This window comes from Haplochromis burtoni, unplaced genomic scaffold, assembly GCF_018398535.1.
Source record: "Haplochromis burtoni strain Fernald_Lab_line unplaced genomic scaffold, NCSU_Asbu1 Contig_481, whole genome shotgun sequence".
Classification (NCBI taxonomy): domain Eukaryota; kingdom Metazoa; phylum Chordata; class Actinopteri; order Cichliformes; family Cichlidae; genus Haplochromis; species Haplochromis burtoni.
In genome coordinates this window covers 219,104-234,603 of record NW_024582842.1, presented here as the reverse complement: position 1 = coordinate 234,603, position 15,500 = coordinate 219,104, and the positions used below count along the sequence as shown (strand labels likewise).

Below are 15,500 nucleotides of genomic sequence, written 5' to 3'. Positions count from 1 at the left end.
TGGCAACAGTTTCAGTTTTCAGCATGACAATGATCCCAAACGCTCAGCCAGTGCAGTAAAATAGAACCTGAATAATAATGGATTGGATTTATATACTGAGTTCAGGTCCTGAGTTCAATTCCACCATCAGGCCGGGGTCTTTCTGTGTGGAGTTTGCATGTTCTCCCCGTGTTTGCGTGGGTTCTCTCCGGGTACTCCGGCTTCCTCCCACCGTCCAAAGACATGCAGCTTGTGGGGACAGGTTAATTGGATAACCCAAAATTGTCACTAGGTGTGAATGTGCAAATGAATGTGAGTGCAAACGGTTGTTTGTCCCTGTGTGTTAGCCTTGTGACAGACTGGCGACCTGTCCAGGGTGTACCCCGCCCCTCGCCCTATGACAGCTGGGATAGGCTCCAGCACCCCCCGCGACCCTGAAAAGGATAAGCGGAAGTGAATGGATGGATGGATTTATATAGCGCTTTTCAAGGCACCCAAAGCGCTTTACAATACCACTATTCATTCACTCTCACATTCACACACTGGTGGAGGCAAACTACGGTTGTAGCCACAGCTGCCCTGGGGCAGACTGACAGAAGCGAGGCTGCCATATCGCGCCATCGGCACCTCTGGCCAACACCAGTAGGCGGTAGGTGAAGTGTCTTGCCCAAGGACACAATGACCAGGACAGAGAGTGCAGGTTACAGATACGCCTCCCAACCCCCTGAGCCACGGTCGCCCCATGTTACACTTTCTATTCAACACTGAGTGTTTTGAATAGAAAAACACTCAGCATGACTCACCTATCAGTCATGGATTGGTCTGTCCAGAGCCTTGACGGCAACACTGTTGAAGCAGTTTAGGATCATTTTGACTGAGAAGAGAACAAAAGGCAGCCAACATCCAAAGAAGAGCTTTGAATGTCTTTGAAGAAGCCTTCAAAAACATTTACTCAAGACTACTTAAAGAAACTACCAGAAAGCTTGTTCACAGAAGTTCACGATGTGTTGAAGAATAAAGGTGGTCATACCAAAAATTTACTTTTAAGTTTGTTAAAACTGTACAAATTCTGTTTTACTTATTATCTTTTCATCTTTGATGGCATGTTTCAGTAAACTTATTCCTCATTTTCCAAGCAAAATTTTAAAAAAATGAGGGGTGGCTCAAGACTTTTGCACAGTACCCTACTGTACTAAAAAAATAATAGTGAAACTACCGCCTTGGTCTACTACCGTTACATTTTGTACCTCAGGAAATAAAAGACACAACTGTTCCTGATGTGAATCTTTGCCTTCAGAGAATACACCCTCTCCACTTCGACTGATAGCATGTCCTCCACACTGCTCACCTCACTACCTGCCAGATCTTATACTCTACAGCACGCTGACACACACTCATACATACACAGACGTGGCCTTCCAGGTGCTATCACTTTCCATTGTGTCGTGCGAGATGGATAAAGAGGTCAGTACGGAGAGAACATTCACCTTGGATCAGATCGTTCGGAGTCAGATTGATCCAGACGTCGACACACACTGTTGGGAACTTCCCGAGTGGCGTACATTAAAGTGCTGGCTTGTGAAAGGATGTGATTGTGACATGTAGCTGTGTGGATGCTTGAGTGTTGTGACACATCTCCACGAATTTATCCAAATGGAAGTAAAATCTTGCCGTGTACACGAGGCCAGCACATCAAGCATTACCTCTCATTACCTCTTGCAGATTGTTTGGCTGTCAACACACATACAGGTTAAGAGATCAGACTCATCGATGTTTGCTCATTTCTGTTGCTTCCTGTTTGAGTCAAGTTGTATGCAGAGGGGAAGGGGTCAGTAGCGGCTTTGCAACAGGAAATAGTGGAACTGCATACAGAACAGCCAGGAATGATGCAAGATCAGGAGGAACAGGTAAAGGTGGAGGAGAGGGGTGGTGTGGGAACAATGAAAAATAAGAATAAGCAGAGTAATAGGAGAAGAATTTTAATCATAGATATTTCTTTCACATGATAAATTCTGCTCATTAATCTAATATATCATCAATTTGGTTCACATTCTACAAAAAAAGCGCAAGCTATGCAGATTTAATAGCAGTAAGTATTCAGTTTGGAGAGCTGTTGCAAATTGTTTAGATGAATCAGTCATGCTGGAGCTAAACATCTGTTTGGAAATTTAAAGGGAATCAATGAATTCCCATTTGTGCTTTGTAGTCACAAGTCAGTCTAAAAAGTAGGTTATTCTATCAAATATTTCTCAGGCAATCTCCCACCACTTTGATCATTTAAATTTCCTTTTTGAGGCCATTTATTTCCCAAATCTTTCTGCCCTAATGTGACGTGATGCTCATTCTATTGTTTCAGCTCTGTTGATGTGACAAAAGTAGTTCTTTAATCACCAAAAAAATCACCTTGCAACGGATTGCATTTCCCCAAGTTGAAAGGTTATACTCCTTGTTTTAGTCCATCCAATGACTATCTGTGTGTTACTCATCAGCATGAAAAAACTGTCAGCCCCCCACTTTAATACTACCACATAACACAGTGCTCTGTATCCCTCACTGAGGCTCATTTTGGTCTTAATGTACCAACCTACTGTTTGTCCCAGCAAGTCTAATACTTTTGTTTTATCAATGGAGTCTCAAACACGTGCACAGCTTTGCCGTCTTCATTGGCACTGTGTCTCTTACTCTCACCTCGACATATGGACATAGATGACATGCATATTTTGTTTTTTTTAACATGCAGGGTTAATATTTTATCCTAAGCAACAATCTTTCCCTAAACCAAAGTAGTTTTTCGTCAATACACCCAAACAAAAATTAAATGAACACAAAAGTTGAAAACTGTAACTAAAAACAGAATGCATCGATTTGCAAATATTCTAAACCCATGTTTTATTCACAGTAAAATGCAGAAAACATGACATTTTGAAAGTGAGACATTTTTATTTCATAAAACAAATATTAGCTCATTTTGAATTTGGCAGTAAACGTTGGGTAACAAAAGGCTGGAAAATTAAGTGGTACTAAAAAGAAACAGCTGGAGGAACATTTTGTAACTAATTAGGTGAACTTTCAACAAGTCAGTAAAATGATTGGACCATCGAGCGGCAGATGGCCGCCCATCCCTGAGCTTCATTCTTCTGGAGGTTTCTTCCTGTTAAAAGGCATATTTCCTTTCTACTGTCACGCAAGTGATTACACATGGGCTACATGTGATTGTTAGGGTTTTCTCTGTATTATTGTAGGGTCTTTACCTTACAGCATAAAGTTGTATTGTTGTGATTTGGTGCCATATTAATAAAACTGAATTGAACTGAACTATAAAGAGAGCATGTTTGACAGGCAGAATTTCTCAGAGGCAAAGATGGACAGAGATTCCCCAATCTGCAAACAAAACTGTGTCTGCAAGCTGCGGAACTTCATCCTAATTATAGAAGATTGTTCTGCAATGTAAAATTGCAAAACTGAAGTTCTAATCATGTATATTACATAGTATCAGCAAAACATCCAGAGAATCTGGAGAAATCTCTGTGCGCAAGGGACACGTCCATAAATCAAAACTGTTTGTAATCTTTGGGCGCTCAGGCAGGACTGCATGATTCTGTCATAGAAATCACTGCACGGACTCAGAAACACTTCCAGAAATCAGTGTCTGTGAGACGACTGCGTCATCTAAAAATGTATGTTGCAAAAACGTAGTCATATATGAAAATGATCCAGAAACACCGCCGTCTTCTCTTGACCTGAGCTCTTTGAAAATGTAATAAGACTAAGTGGAAAATGTCAATTTTGAATTTAAGATTCTTTTCGTAAAACATGAATTCTGCATTCTCCAGACCAAAGAGAAGAGGCTCCATCTGGCTTGTAATCAGAGCTCAGTTCAAAAGCCTGAATCTGGTGTTAGAGCATTCTCATTCCCAACGTGTCACATACTGACGATTTGTAACGGCCCGAGGCATTGCATAGTAACGCGAAAGGTACCCTTCCACATCCTTTTGAGACGATCTGGATTCTCATTTGAATCTAACAGATTACCGCTTGTGGCGGTAACACATCTCCGTTTCCAGAGCAGAGGCGCCAGCCCTCCATTCCAGGCCTAACTATAACCTTAATCCTTAACCAAAACCTTAACCCTATCAGATCGTGTTTTCCAAAGTGATTCCAAACAGCTCTCATGCCTCCGAGCGCATAACATACTGACGATTTGTCACATAGTGTTGGGATGGGAACATGTTTGTTAGAGTCTAATGAACTGGAAAGGCACCATTGATGCTGAAAGGTATATATAGGTTTAATTAAGAGCAACATTATTATGCAGATAATAATGGACTCAACTCGTGATGTTGCTGCCATCAAATTCAAAATGACCTTATTTTGTTCTTACATTTTCTTTGTTTAAACATTTGATGTGTTTTCTAAAGTGCAAAACACAAAACTCCTAAACGATCTACAATGTAATCTGCGTGTGTTGAAAATACCAGCAATAATTTTAAAAAATGTGCATATGATACAAGCGTAAATAATCCAGAACCACCGAGCACTGGTTTGAACAAAGTCACTGTGCTCTGCTGCTTCGTGATATTTTCTATGTAAACTCAGCAGTGAGTACACAATGTTTGTTCATACTTGTTTATCCATGTCTTTTTATTTATTTCCTTTTTACTATTTGCCTCATTAGGAAGAATAGTGGAGTCAAAAAGTTCTTATTGGACTTTATTGGTGTTAATTTGTTAGTATTGTTCACTGTAAATTGACAAACACTGCAATAAATGCACAGCAATCGTAATTGTGTGGGGAAAATCTGATATTGTGTCAACCACTTCTCCCTCGACCGCTCCAACCTCCTGATGCAGACTCTATTGTTCTATAAAACAGGGCCATTATCTCGCTGTATTTAATCATCAGGACACTAGTGTTGAAGGACTTGTGTGTACTTCTGTGACACCCATCAAATCTGGTAGAAAAGCAGAATTTGACCCCTCGGGATACAAACACAGTGCACACGACCACACCTATGTGTGCAAACACTCACACACACAATAGTTTTATGTAAGCAGCAGGAAAATACCTTATACACACCATAAGCTCATACACAGATCTAACAAATCTCTCTGGACGTGTCCTCCCCCTTTAGTAATCTCCCCGGGGATGCGGAACTGGCGGCGACACAGTTTTTAGACGGAAACCCTTCTCACATGACCATGCACACTTCCTCTCCTAGGACTGCTGAGTCCCAGCAGGCAGTTGTATTTTTGGTCCCCCCCCCCACCAACACAACAAAGGGGTTAGCCTTGCATAAGCAGTCCTTAATGAGGAGGCTTGTCTGGGGGGCATTCAGTCAGAATAATAGAACGTGACATTTGTTGCATGTACATGAGACCTGAGCTGTTTTTGGCAACAATGGCCCATCTAGAAAAAACCAAACAAGTGCCGTCTTGTTTTGTACACATATTTATACATTTAGACACCTACAAACCCATCTGCATGTCACACTTGACCAGCGCTTTTGACCGGTGTGTATGTGTCTCCAGGTGAGATGGAGGAGTTGGAGGCCCTCTGGCTGACGGGCATCTGCCACAATGAGAAGAACGAGGTGATGAGCAGTCAGCTGGACGTGGACAACATGGCAGGGGTCTTCTACATGCTCGGGGCTGCCATGGTTCTGTCATTCATCACCTTCATCTGTGAACATTTGTTCTACTGGCAGCTGCGCTTCTGCTTCATGGGCGTGTGCTCTGGAAAGCCCGGATTCACCTTTTCCATTAGCAGAGTGAGTGTGCTCGTGTTTTATTTTAGGTCTGACCTCTGTCCTTCTGACAGAAAGATCACAGGAGTGGCTGTTTTGAAACCACTGGCTGTGGTTGAGGTGGATGGAGTCAGTCAGGGAGATGCGATGACTCACCTGAGCTACCTGCGGCTTCTTTTTTTTTCTTTTTCTTTTTTTTTTTTTTAGCTCAGGCTGTTGTTAACAACAAAAACAAATTCTAGTGATATAAAAAATACTCCAGATAGCTGCTAGAGCCCGTTATTATCTATTCAAACTCAATTTAATACTGCCAGTCATAGACAAAGAAGGTGTTTATCCTTTATCCAATTATGTGCATTTCAGTGTCACTTTTGTTAGTTAACATCTATTTCATATTTTATTTAGTGGAATTAATACAACAAGAAAAAATCCTATTTTACTTTATTGGTGGATTACTTTAGAGATCATTGCAGGGCAGTAACATAACTGACCTCTGAAAGCACTGATATATGGGTTTACAACAGCTGCATCTTAAATAAATAACATAGGCAACAAATGTCCTTCCAGAAACTGATCTTACCCTCTGGCAGCCATCTTGGTAACACCTCTGGGGAACTTATTTGGCATTTAATTCGAGGTCTCTGTCACACTTAACAGGGAGAAAGCCATAACTTTAATTGTAATGGTTACCAGAACTGCATGTTCACATGAAATGGTGAAAAACAGCTTCAAAAGATAGCACTTAGACTACACATATGAGAAGTTATGCAACGTTACAGCATCCAGGAGCGACAACAGCAGCTCTTCCTAAAGAGCATGGAGCAAATGCTGTGCTAAATCACATGATCAGTACAGTAAGACAAGAAATCTGAGTGAACTTGGGTGCATTTTTGTCTTTTCTATGATGACAAGTCAATATGTTGATGTTGAAGCTCTGCTGTTCACATGTCAGTGCAAAAACAGAAAAAAGAAGAAAGGACGCTTCATGGCCCTGATGTTCGATCCTGCAGGTGCTTCTCAGCAGGCCAGGTATAAGTACAAAAAAGAGAAACAAAGCCCAGGAAAACTTAAAAAAAACTTTAAAAAAAATTTCCAGCCTCTGCAAATATGACCGTAAAGAAGTACTGAGACACTTTGTCATCAGCTAAACACCCAATAACGCCCATCAACTCTAACACAAATGGCTTATCCTGTATTTTTATCAGTTTTGTTACATCCTCCTCCCTTCACCTCCAACCGGTCATGGCAGATGACCGGCCCTCGTCGATGACAGCCTCGTTCTGCTCTAGGTTTCTTCCTGTTAAAAGGGAGTTTTTCCTTCCTGCTGTCACCTAAGTGCTTGCTCATAGGGGCATGAGCACAGGGAGTCATATGATTGTTGGGGTTTTCTCTGTTTTCTCTGTATTATTGTAGGGTTACAATAAAACCTTACAATATAAAGCACCTTGAGGCAATTATTGTTGTAATTTGGTGCTACATTAATAAAACTGAATTGAATGGAATTGATTGGTTCTTTGGAAATAACAAATGAACACAAAAAGTAGGCATTTCAGAGGCTTGACACAAACTGTTTGTTATCCATATCTGAAAAGCAAATGTGCTTCTGTCTGTTAGAAATAGCTGCACTTGCAGCTGAGGTGAAAAGCGAGCCATCGTCAAGAAGCGAGACACAGAAATCATTAAGATTTGGACACATTTTCAGAGCCTCTCTCCTGGAAGTCATTCATTGTGCCGTGCTTGTAAGCAGAGGGAGTTAGCATGCTAAAAATGAAACCTGAGAGAAGCTGAAACCTTTTTTTTTTACCTTGTCACCTCCTCCCCGTGTAAATTGGGTCCATATAAATAGTCATTTGAGGTGTCAAGCATTTGCATAATGTTACCTTTTAAGAAGCAGGTTGCTGTTGTATGCAAATTGCCTTAGTTATTATTGCCCAGGAAAAAGGGACACTGCTGTTTATGGGTTTGGTCTTAAGGATGAAGGTGTTTCTAATTGTAAGGTAATCTGGTTTACACCTACTCAGAATGACCAGAAGGACAATAAAAGAGAGTGCAGGCCATAAGCGCTACTGAAGCACACTGTCTTCTGTGTTTTTGAAATGGTAGCAACCTCCATCTGTGTTAGATTTATTTTTCTTTTTTTTTTTACAAAGCGTGAGAAGAGCTTGTAACTTGTTGAATTAAATAAATTCTAGTTGCAGACAAATTTCAGAATTGTCTCCTACAACTCAAGAGCGGTTTAGTCAAGCAGATGTCTGTCATACATTTCCATGCCTGTTTGAAGATTGTAGCTGCGCTGCGAGAAAGGAGAAATATTTCCAAATGGCAGGGCAGGTCACATAAAGCAAGAAGGTGACAAGTGATGGGACAGCAAGGGGCTAAGAAAATTCAGAGACAGATCAAAAGTTAGCAACAGTCATGATAAAAGAATAAAACTGGTAACAGGACAAAGGGTAGCAGAGAACAGACACAGTGGTGTGCCTAGAACCTGTGTTTCATTACCTTTCACTGCAGCTGTAGTAGCGATAGATGCAGACAGATAAAGACAGACAATCCCATCGGAGCGGCTGCTGCTCACCAAAGCACCCGGAAACGGAGATAAGGCAGACCCAAAGACAGAATGGAGGCATAAAGGAAAAGAGGGGGTGGGGGTGGTTGACGAATCGCATTCATGAAAGTGACTAAGAGGCCGACGGAAACTGTTTCTGACAAGTTGACGCCTTTGAGGAATACTGGCCTGCACACTGGCTGGTGGGTAGTGCGTCCTCGACCTTTCAGAGTTGGCTGTTGCCTAAACCAGAGATTCCCCCAGCCCCCATTTAAATATGCTTGTTTGACTCCACTCGCAAAATCTTCCGCTCACATGAAAATGCTGCTTCTACTAACCAACCATAGCAAACACACACACACACACACTGATGGATGGTGACCTTATGAGTAAAATTTAGTCAGTGGTTATATCTTTTACCTGTGGGACAAAAGTGATTGATCCCTATTTTTTTTGTTGTTTGTTTATAAAGAGAAACAAGTAAGTAGAAAGACAGCAAGGCGAGTGTCTGCTAAATTTAAATGACATTGATCAAACCTATTGACTCACTTGCTCCCCTTGTGATATCAATTAAGGCTCTGATCTGCTCTGTCTCTTCTCACTCAGTTCTCTGTGTCTGAGGTTGAGGGCTGAGCAGCAGCTGTGAGGGTCCTCGTCGTTCCCCAGAGAAAATTCATTTATGAACTCAGACCCTATTACTGTTTAATAGTGTGTAAACAAGAGGGTGGTCATAGAGAACATGGCAATGCATTAACCTCTCTGCCTCTGCCTGTTTCTGTTTGCCTCCCTCTCCCTCTCTCCCTCTCTCTGTCTGTCTCTGTGTCTGGTATCTGCCTCCGTCTCTCTTAACATTAAACCCTCCTCTGGTTCTTGACTCCTTACTCCTGCCACACATTTTGCTGTTATTGTGATCTCTCTTGGGAGTCATACCTTATCACACTCACTCTTTCTCCCTTCCATGGTCTCACCCTCTCTTTATCTCTCTCTACCTTCCCTTTTCTTCTCATTATCAATCTGCAGGGTATCTACAGCTGCATCCATGGAGTTCAAATCGAGGAAAACAAGTCCACCATAGACTCCCCCTCATCCACCATAAAGAAGAACATGAACAACACTCACTCGAACATCCTGCGGTTGCTCCGCACTGCCAAGGACATGACTGCCGTTCCGGGCGTTAACGGCTCTCCACACGCCGCCCTGGAATATAGCCACAGCGGCCGTGAGTCGGCTATATACGATATCCAGGAGCACCGGCGCAGCCTGGTGGGTCACCCTGTAGACTGCAAGTCTGCGCCACCCTACATGCCAGAGGACAACATGTTCAGTGACTACATCAGCGAGGTGGAGAGGACTTTTGGCAACTTGCCCCTGAAGGACAGCAACTTGTACCAGGACCATTACCGGCACCACCACCCGGCTCTGGGTATGTCCGGCCCCCCGCCAAATAGGCCGCGTAGCTTAGGCAGCGCTAGCTCGTTGGAGGGGGGCATGTTCGATTGCGACAGTTTGGGGGGAGGGGTAGCGCCTATCTTCACCACCCAGCCCCGCCCCTCCATGACTCACAGGAATACCAGTAAATTTGACCTGATCGCTGGCCACACCCCTGCGGATTCCAGCCAGGGTGGGTTCAAGGGCAGCAATGTGTACGGCAGGTTTTCTTTCAAAGGAGGTGCATCCAGCACGGGGCTCATCGGGGGGCATGACAGGTACTGTGGGGGTGGGGGAGGCTCAGGGGGTGACGATGGGAACATTCGCTCTGATGTGTCGGATATCTCCACGCACACCGTCACCTACGGCAACCTGGAAGGAAACGCCAAGCGGCGTAAGCAGTACAGGGACAGCCTGAAAAAGAGGCCAGCCTCTGCCAAGTGCAGACGGGAGCAGGACGAGATAGAGCTGAGCGGCTTCAGGAGGAGACCCCACCACCACACCGTCCACCACCACTTCCCCCACGGGCCCCAGGCACACCGCACGGTCTCACCACCCCTGGAGCGGAAGAGGGGAGGAGGAGGGGGTAATGCTTCACCTTACTTATTCCGCAGGGATAAAGAGAACCTGAGGGATTTCTATGCGGACCAGTTCCGCTCCAAGGAGGGCAAGGCCATGTGGGAGCAAGAGGGTGGAAGTGGTGTGGGCGGTGGTAGCGGTGGTGGTATCTGTAAAAGCTTAGTACCTGTGGAAGACTTCCTCAAAGGTAAAGAAAAGAAATCGGATGGGCTTGGTCCGGTGTCAGCAGGGCAGCAGGCCCACACCTGCTGGGAAAAGGGGGTGTCAGGGATAGGAGGGGGTGGCATAGCAGGGGGTGACTGGGAGTGTCGTAACTGCCACAGTGTGTGCCACCATAGTGGAGGAGGCAGTACTTGTCCAGTTAGTGGAGTTGGGGGGACCAGCAGTCGTCCCAGCTCCGCCACATCCAAACGCTGTGACTCCTGTAAGATTCAGCCGAGCAACCTTTATAACATTAGTGAGGATAACAACATGATGTTCACTGGAGTTAAGGGTAGCGTAGGACCCAGCCAAACACAAACTCAGGCACAGCGCAGGAAGCTAGGGCCGGGCGGGAGGGTGTTACGGAGGCAGCACTCATACGACACATTTGTGGACCTGCAGAGGGAGGGGGCAGGTCGCATGGGGATGGGTGGGGGCGTTGGGGGACAGTTTCAACAGCCCCGGAGTGTGAGCTTGAAAGACAGAGATCGCTCCATGGAGGGCCCCAGCCCTTATGCTCACATGTTTGAGAGGTATTCAGGTGATAGAGAGTCTCCCATGTTTGGAGGGATAGGCGGGGATAGGGCCAAGGGAGGCTCCTCTTGCAGTTTGTTCCGTGGAGGCGAAGGTGGGTTGCATCGGCGGTCGGTGGGGGAAAGAGACCTGAGGGACAGAGATAGAGCTATGATGGGAGGTGGGGGCTGTGGTGGTGGTGGTGGTGGTGGTGGTAGCAGAGGGGCCGGGACTTACTCCTTGTCTAAATCTCTCTACCCAGATAAGGTGAACCAGAATCCCTTCATCCCAACCTTCGGCGACGACCAGTGTCTTTTACACGGTGCCAAACCGTACTACATCAAAAAGCCACAGACGCAGCAACAGCAGCAGCAGCAGCAACTTCTCAACAACAGCCGAGGAGGAGGGGACTTCCGCAGCTCCATGGGAGCAACTTCCTATTTGCCCGCATCCGCCACAGCTGGGGTGATGTCCAATGTGGCCCCCAGGTTCCCCCAAGAGCTGTGTCTGGGCGGGGTGGGAGGGCCCATGGGGAACCACCACGGGGGCAACAAGCTACTGCCTGGGGGCAGGGACACGTTAGGTTTGGGGCAGGGACAGAGACCATTCAACGGTGCCAGCAATGGACACGTTTATGAAAAGCTCTCCAGCATTGAGTCAGACGTTTGAGAGCGAAGACAGTGGAAGAAAGAGAGAGGCGAGAGGGAGGAGTTGAAGTGGGCGAAGAAAATGAGGGGAAGAGGAAAAAGCAGAAACAGCACAGGCTGATGACCTCTCTGCGTGAAGAAAATGACAAGGCACAATTGTGTGTATGTGTGTGTGCGCGCGCGCGTGTGTGCTGTTCTCACTCCACTAAATGGAAAGAATTTGGACAATGCACACAGGCCACTGCCGGCTAAGCTGTGGTGAAGTCCGGCGGGAGACAAGTTTTTAATGAGAAGAGAGGATTCTGGTGCTGCTCCGATGCTCAGTGAAAGATCTAAAGGGAGGGAGGGAGGAATGGGAGGGAAGTAGTAGGGAAGGGGGGGTGAAATCAAATTTCCAGCCTCTGCTCTCGTCACATGCTCTTTGTCTTTCCCTCCCTCCTGCAGCTCCTCAACACCAAAACAAACGTTTTGTTTAGCAACGGAAATACAATCATGAATGAGAAATCAACACTTCTGCTGAAGTAACAGGGTACACTAACAATAACTGTATTGATAATGTTAATAATATTATTGAATATTATTCCAGTGTTTAATGATGATCGGTTTGGATTGTTTTTAAAGTTTATTTATTTGAATAGTTCATGTTACATATTTGTATGATGTTGATTCTTTCTTAGCTTACCAATTTACAGGAGTCTGATAGACCCGATGTCGGTACAGATCTTTTTTTTCGTGGGGGGTGAGGGTGAGGGGGGGTTCCTGTAATTTGGACTCTTCTTTGCTATCAATTCTTCATGTTTTTTGTTTTGTTTTCTTTTACTTTTTTCACTTTTGATTGCCGTGAAGTGTACGTGAAAGGCATGATTTGCTGAGTACATCGTGTGTACTTGGAAAATTTGCAAAGGTCTTTTTTTTCTCAGCTGCAGAAACGACATCATCATACTGATTTGCCGTTTTGCTGTCATTTCTTTCTGCCTGGCAGTTCCAAATGGGTCTCACATTTTGAGCTGGATGTGCCTTAAAGGACTAATACTGATTCTCCATCTATCTTCTGTTGGAAAGACAGATTCACCTGCGAGTAATTAATCAATTGGTTTGAAAACTGAACATCCAAGTCACCATTTCCAATACGAGAGCAGAGTTCGAGGTGTTTAGCTGACTGTATAACACAATGCTAGACACGGAGGAAGCTTAAATTTGCACTTTGATCCCCGACCAATAAAAGAAAGCAGCGGCAGGATCGCACAGTTTAAATGCAGAATCGTCTTCTTGTATTAACGCCACAGTTAATCTAACCACAAGTAATTTTCCTTGAAATCATTTACCTCCACAAGCTTCATCACTCCTCCCCTCCTCATAACAGATGACCCAGAAGTCAACTATCCATTAATCATGTGTAAATCGTATTTAATGTCCTCTTGTTGCTGCCGTGGCGTTTCATTGGGTCTGGCTCAATTGGCCGTGACAGTTTTTCTGTTCAGGACAGGAACATAATGGACTTTCAGAGAGAGGCCTCTGTTTCTGGTATGAGCAGTTAATTTTTTTATGATTACTGTTACAAGCCTTGCCTGCCACATTAGATAGTCACATTTGAGGAATGGCAAGTGGGGTTTATCGCTGTATTGTGCAGGTGTCAACGACCACAGCGGGCTCGTGAATTTTTTTTAATACACAGTCCCACATAATTATCTCATAACTCAGAACAGTGCCACCGCAGTTTAAAAGACACTTTTCAGAGGATCTGTACATTTAAAAAAAAGTTTGCAGTCATCTTAGCTGAGCATAAAGATTGAAGATAACAAGGGGAAGTAGCTAACCTGGCTCCATCTTGGAATAATAAAATCCACATATCAGTGCCTCTAAGGCTCACTAATAACATGTTGTATCCTATTAGTTTAATTATCTCAAATTGACATAAATACTTTTTCAGAGAGCTTGTAAGCTGTTGCCATGCCAGAAACTTCCATTTTTAGCACATCCAGCCAAAGGTCCAATAAGCTTCTGCCACGGAAAAGCATCCATCCACAATTCAAAAGAATCGCTACTCCTCCGAGAGTATTAGTTAGATTTCAGTGAAATGTGCACACAGTGATCCCCTAATCAATCATCCAGATAGTGCTCAAGGTCAGGGTCACATTTGTAGGGCTCATAAGCCTACTACATCATTGATGTTCTGGTTTATTAGCAAGACAGTGACTACTGTTTTATACTCCTGTTTTGAAGCCTTAATCCTAGTATTATTGAACTCATCGTCTGTTTTTATTTCTTTCTGGGAGCAGAAGTGACTGTTAGCATGGTGAATCTATTCACTGGACATATAATTCATTGTAGGCATACTGCTTTTTACCTATAAGAGCTCAGTAACATAGAAATAAAATACCACATGGTTTGGACAGTTTGTTACAGCATGTGCTTTCTTTACTAATATTATTAAAATTGCTTCAAAAGCCACAAAAACTGTCAAAATGTCGGGTTTACTGAATTAGCTGAAGTTAACCCTAGCACACAGCTAGTAGCCTAGCTTAGACTAGCCCCTCCCCCTGTCATTCCAAACAGCAAATTATGTGTTGGCTAACTATAAGATTTTATTAAATTTAAATGGATGAGTTATACAAAAGAACCTCTTCCAATTTATAAAAGAAAAAATAAGCTATAAAGACCAAAAACTGTTATTTTTTAAATAAATTTATTTTTTATGTAAAGTCAGCCAACTTAATATGGAAGTCTATAGGAAATTGTTTACCTCGAAACGCCATTAAAGGAACTACAAATCAAATTCAGCTTCATTTTTCAGCCCTGGGCTTGCTGGTTGGTCTCCAGTTTATGCTAACCCAAGCTAATTGACTGTAGCTTCATAATATCAACCTTCTAATCTACATTAGCAACATGTCAGCTTTTTCCTCCAGGTTATTATCCTGCAGTGGACCTGGATATATAATAAATGTACCCCTCTGTGCTCTCGGTCATCCTTTCTACACTCATCATTAACAAATCCCTCAAATAAAACATAAAAAAGAAATCTCAGTATGTACTGTAGCCCTGATTTATCCCTCCACCCGGCCCTAATCTGTTTCACATGCTGAGATTTTTGATGAAGAAGAGAATTGGCCCTCAAGTTCAAGGTCCTGTGTGGATTGTGTCAACTGCAGACTTTTGTAAGGGGGGAAAACAGAGTAAAGAGATGTAGGCGCACTAAAATAAGGTGGGACGCTGTGTGAAAAACACCACCTTTATTATCGATTGACTTATTTTTATGTTGCTAAAAAAAAAAACAGGCAGCTTCCAAATCCACATCAGACACTCAGATGATCTCTGCTCTGACTGAATATGAAGGTGAAAACTAAGTTGTGTATTTCCTAAGTTTCCTGCTCTCTCTGTCCTTTAAATTGTATTATTATTCATGAAAAGTATATTCTACTTAAAGTCACTGGTCCAGTTTGACTTGAAGTCATGTTGCCAAACCAAATTTTGATATCTACAAAGCACAATCCTGTCTGAATGGATCTAATACTTAGTTTGTAGAACATCCCGGTCAATTTTTTAGAAGACTTTCCTTCCCTTGGTGGACAAGTCAGTATGTATGATACAAGGGTGATGATGAGGGGCGGGGGGTGTCCAGTGTTTGTAAGCACTTGCATGTATACACTTTTCTTTATTTCTGTTTTTTAACTTTCAATTTTAGCCCAAAAAATGTGTGTTTTTGAATGATATTTGGAATTTTATCACTTTCACTGGTACTGATGATCCATGTAGTACTATAGGTGTGTGTGTGTGTGTGTGTGTGTGTGTGTGTGTGTGTGTGTGTGTGTGTGTGTGTGTGTGTGTGTGTAAGAGAAGAGCGATCTAAAAGTCAAAATTTTTCAGT

At 43.5% G+C, this 15,500-nt stretch overlaps 1 protein-coding gene across 8 annotated transcripts in view; it reads left to right on the top strand.

Annotated features, from left to right (window-relative positions):
• Nucleotides 1-15,451, top strand: part of grin2bb (glutamate receptor, ionotropic, N-methyl D-aspartate 2B, genome duplicate b) — a 130,651-nt gene extending 115,200 nt beyond the window's left edge. For 6 of the 8 annotated variants that reach the window (XM_042213792.1, XM_005946666.3, XM_005946664.3 and 3 more), the window contains 2 exons: nt 5,508-5,746; nt 9,288-15,451. In XM_042213792.1, coding sequence (XP_042069726.1) covers nt 5,508-5,746; nt 9,288-11,657 — 2,609 coding nt within the window. In that variant the 3' untranslated portion in view covers nt 11,658-15,451. The remainder of the gene's footprint in view (nt 1-5,507; nt 5,747-9,287) is intronic. The other 2 variants (XM_014329029.2, XM_014329030.2) reach the window with 2 other exon arrangements.
• The last annotated feature ends 49 nt before the right edge of the window (nt 15,452-15,500 follow it).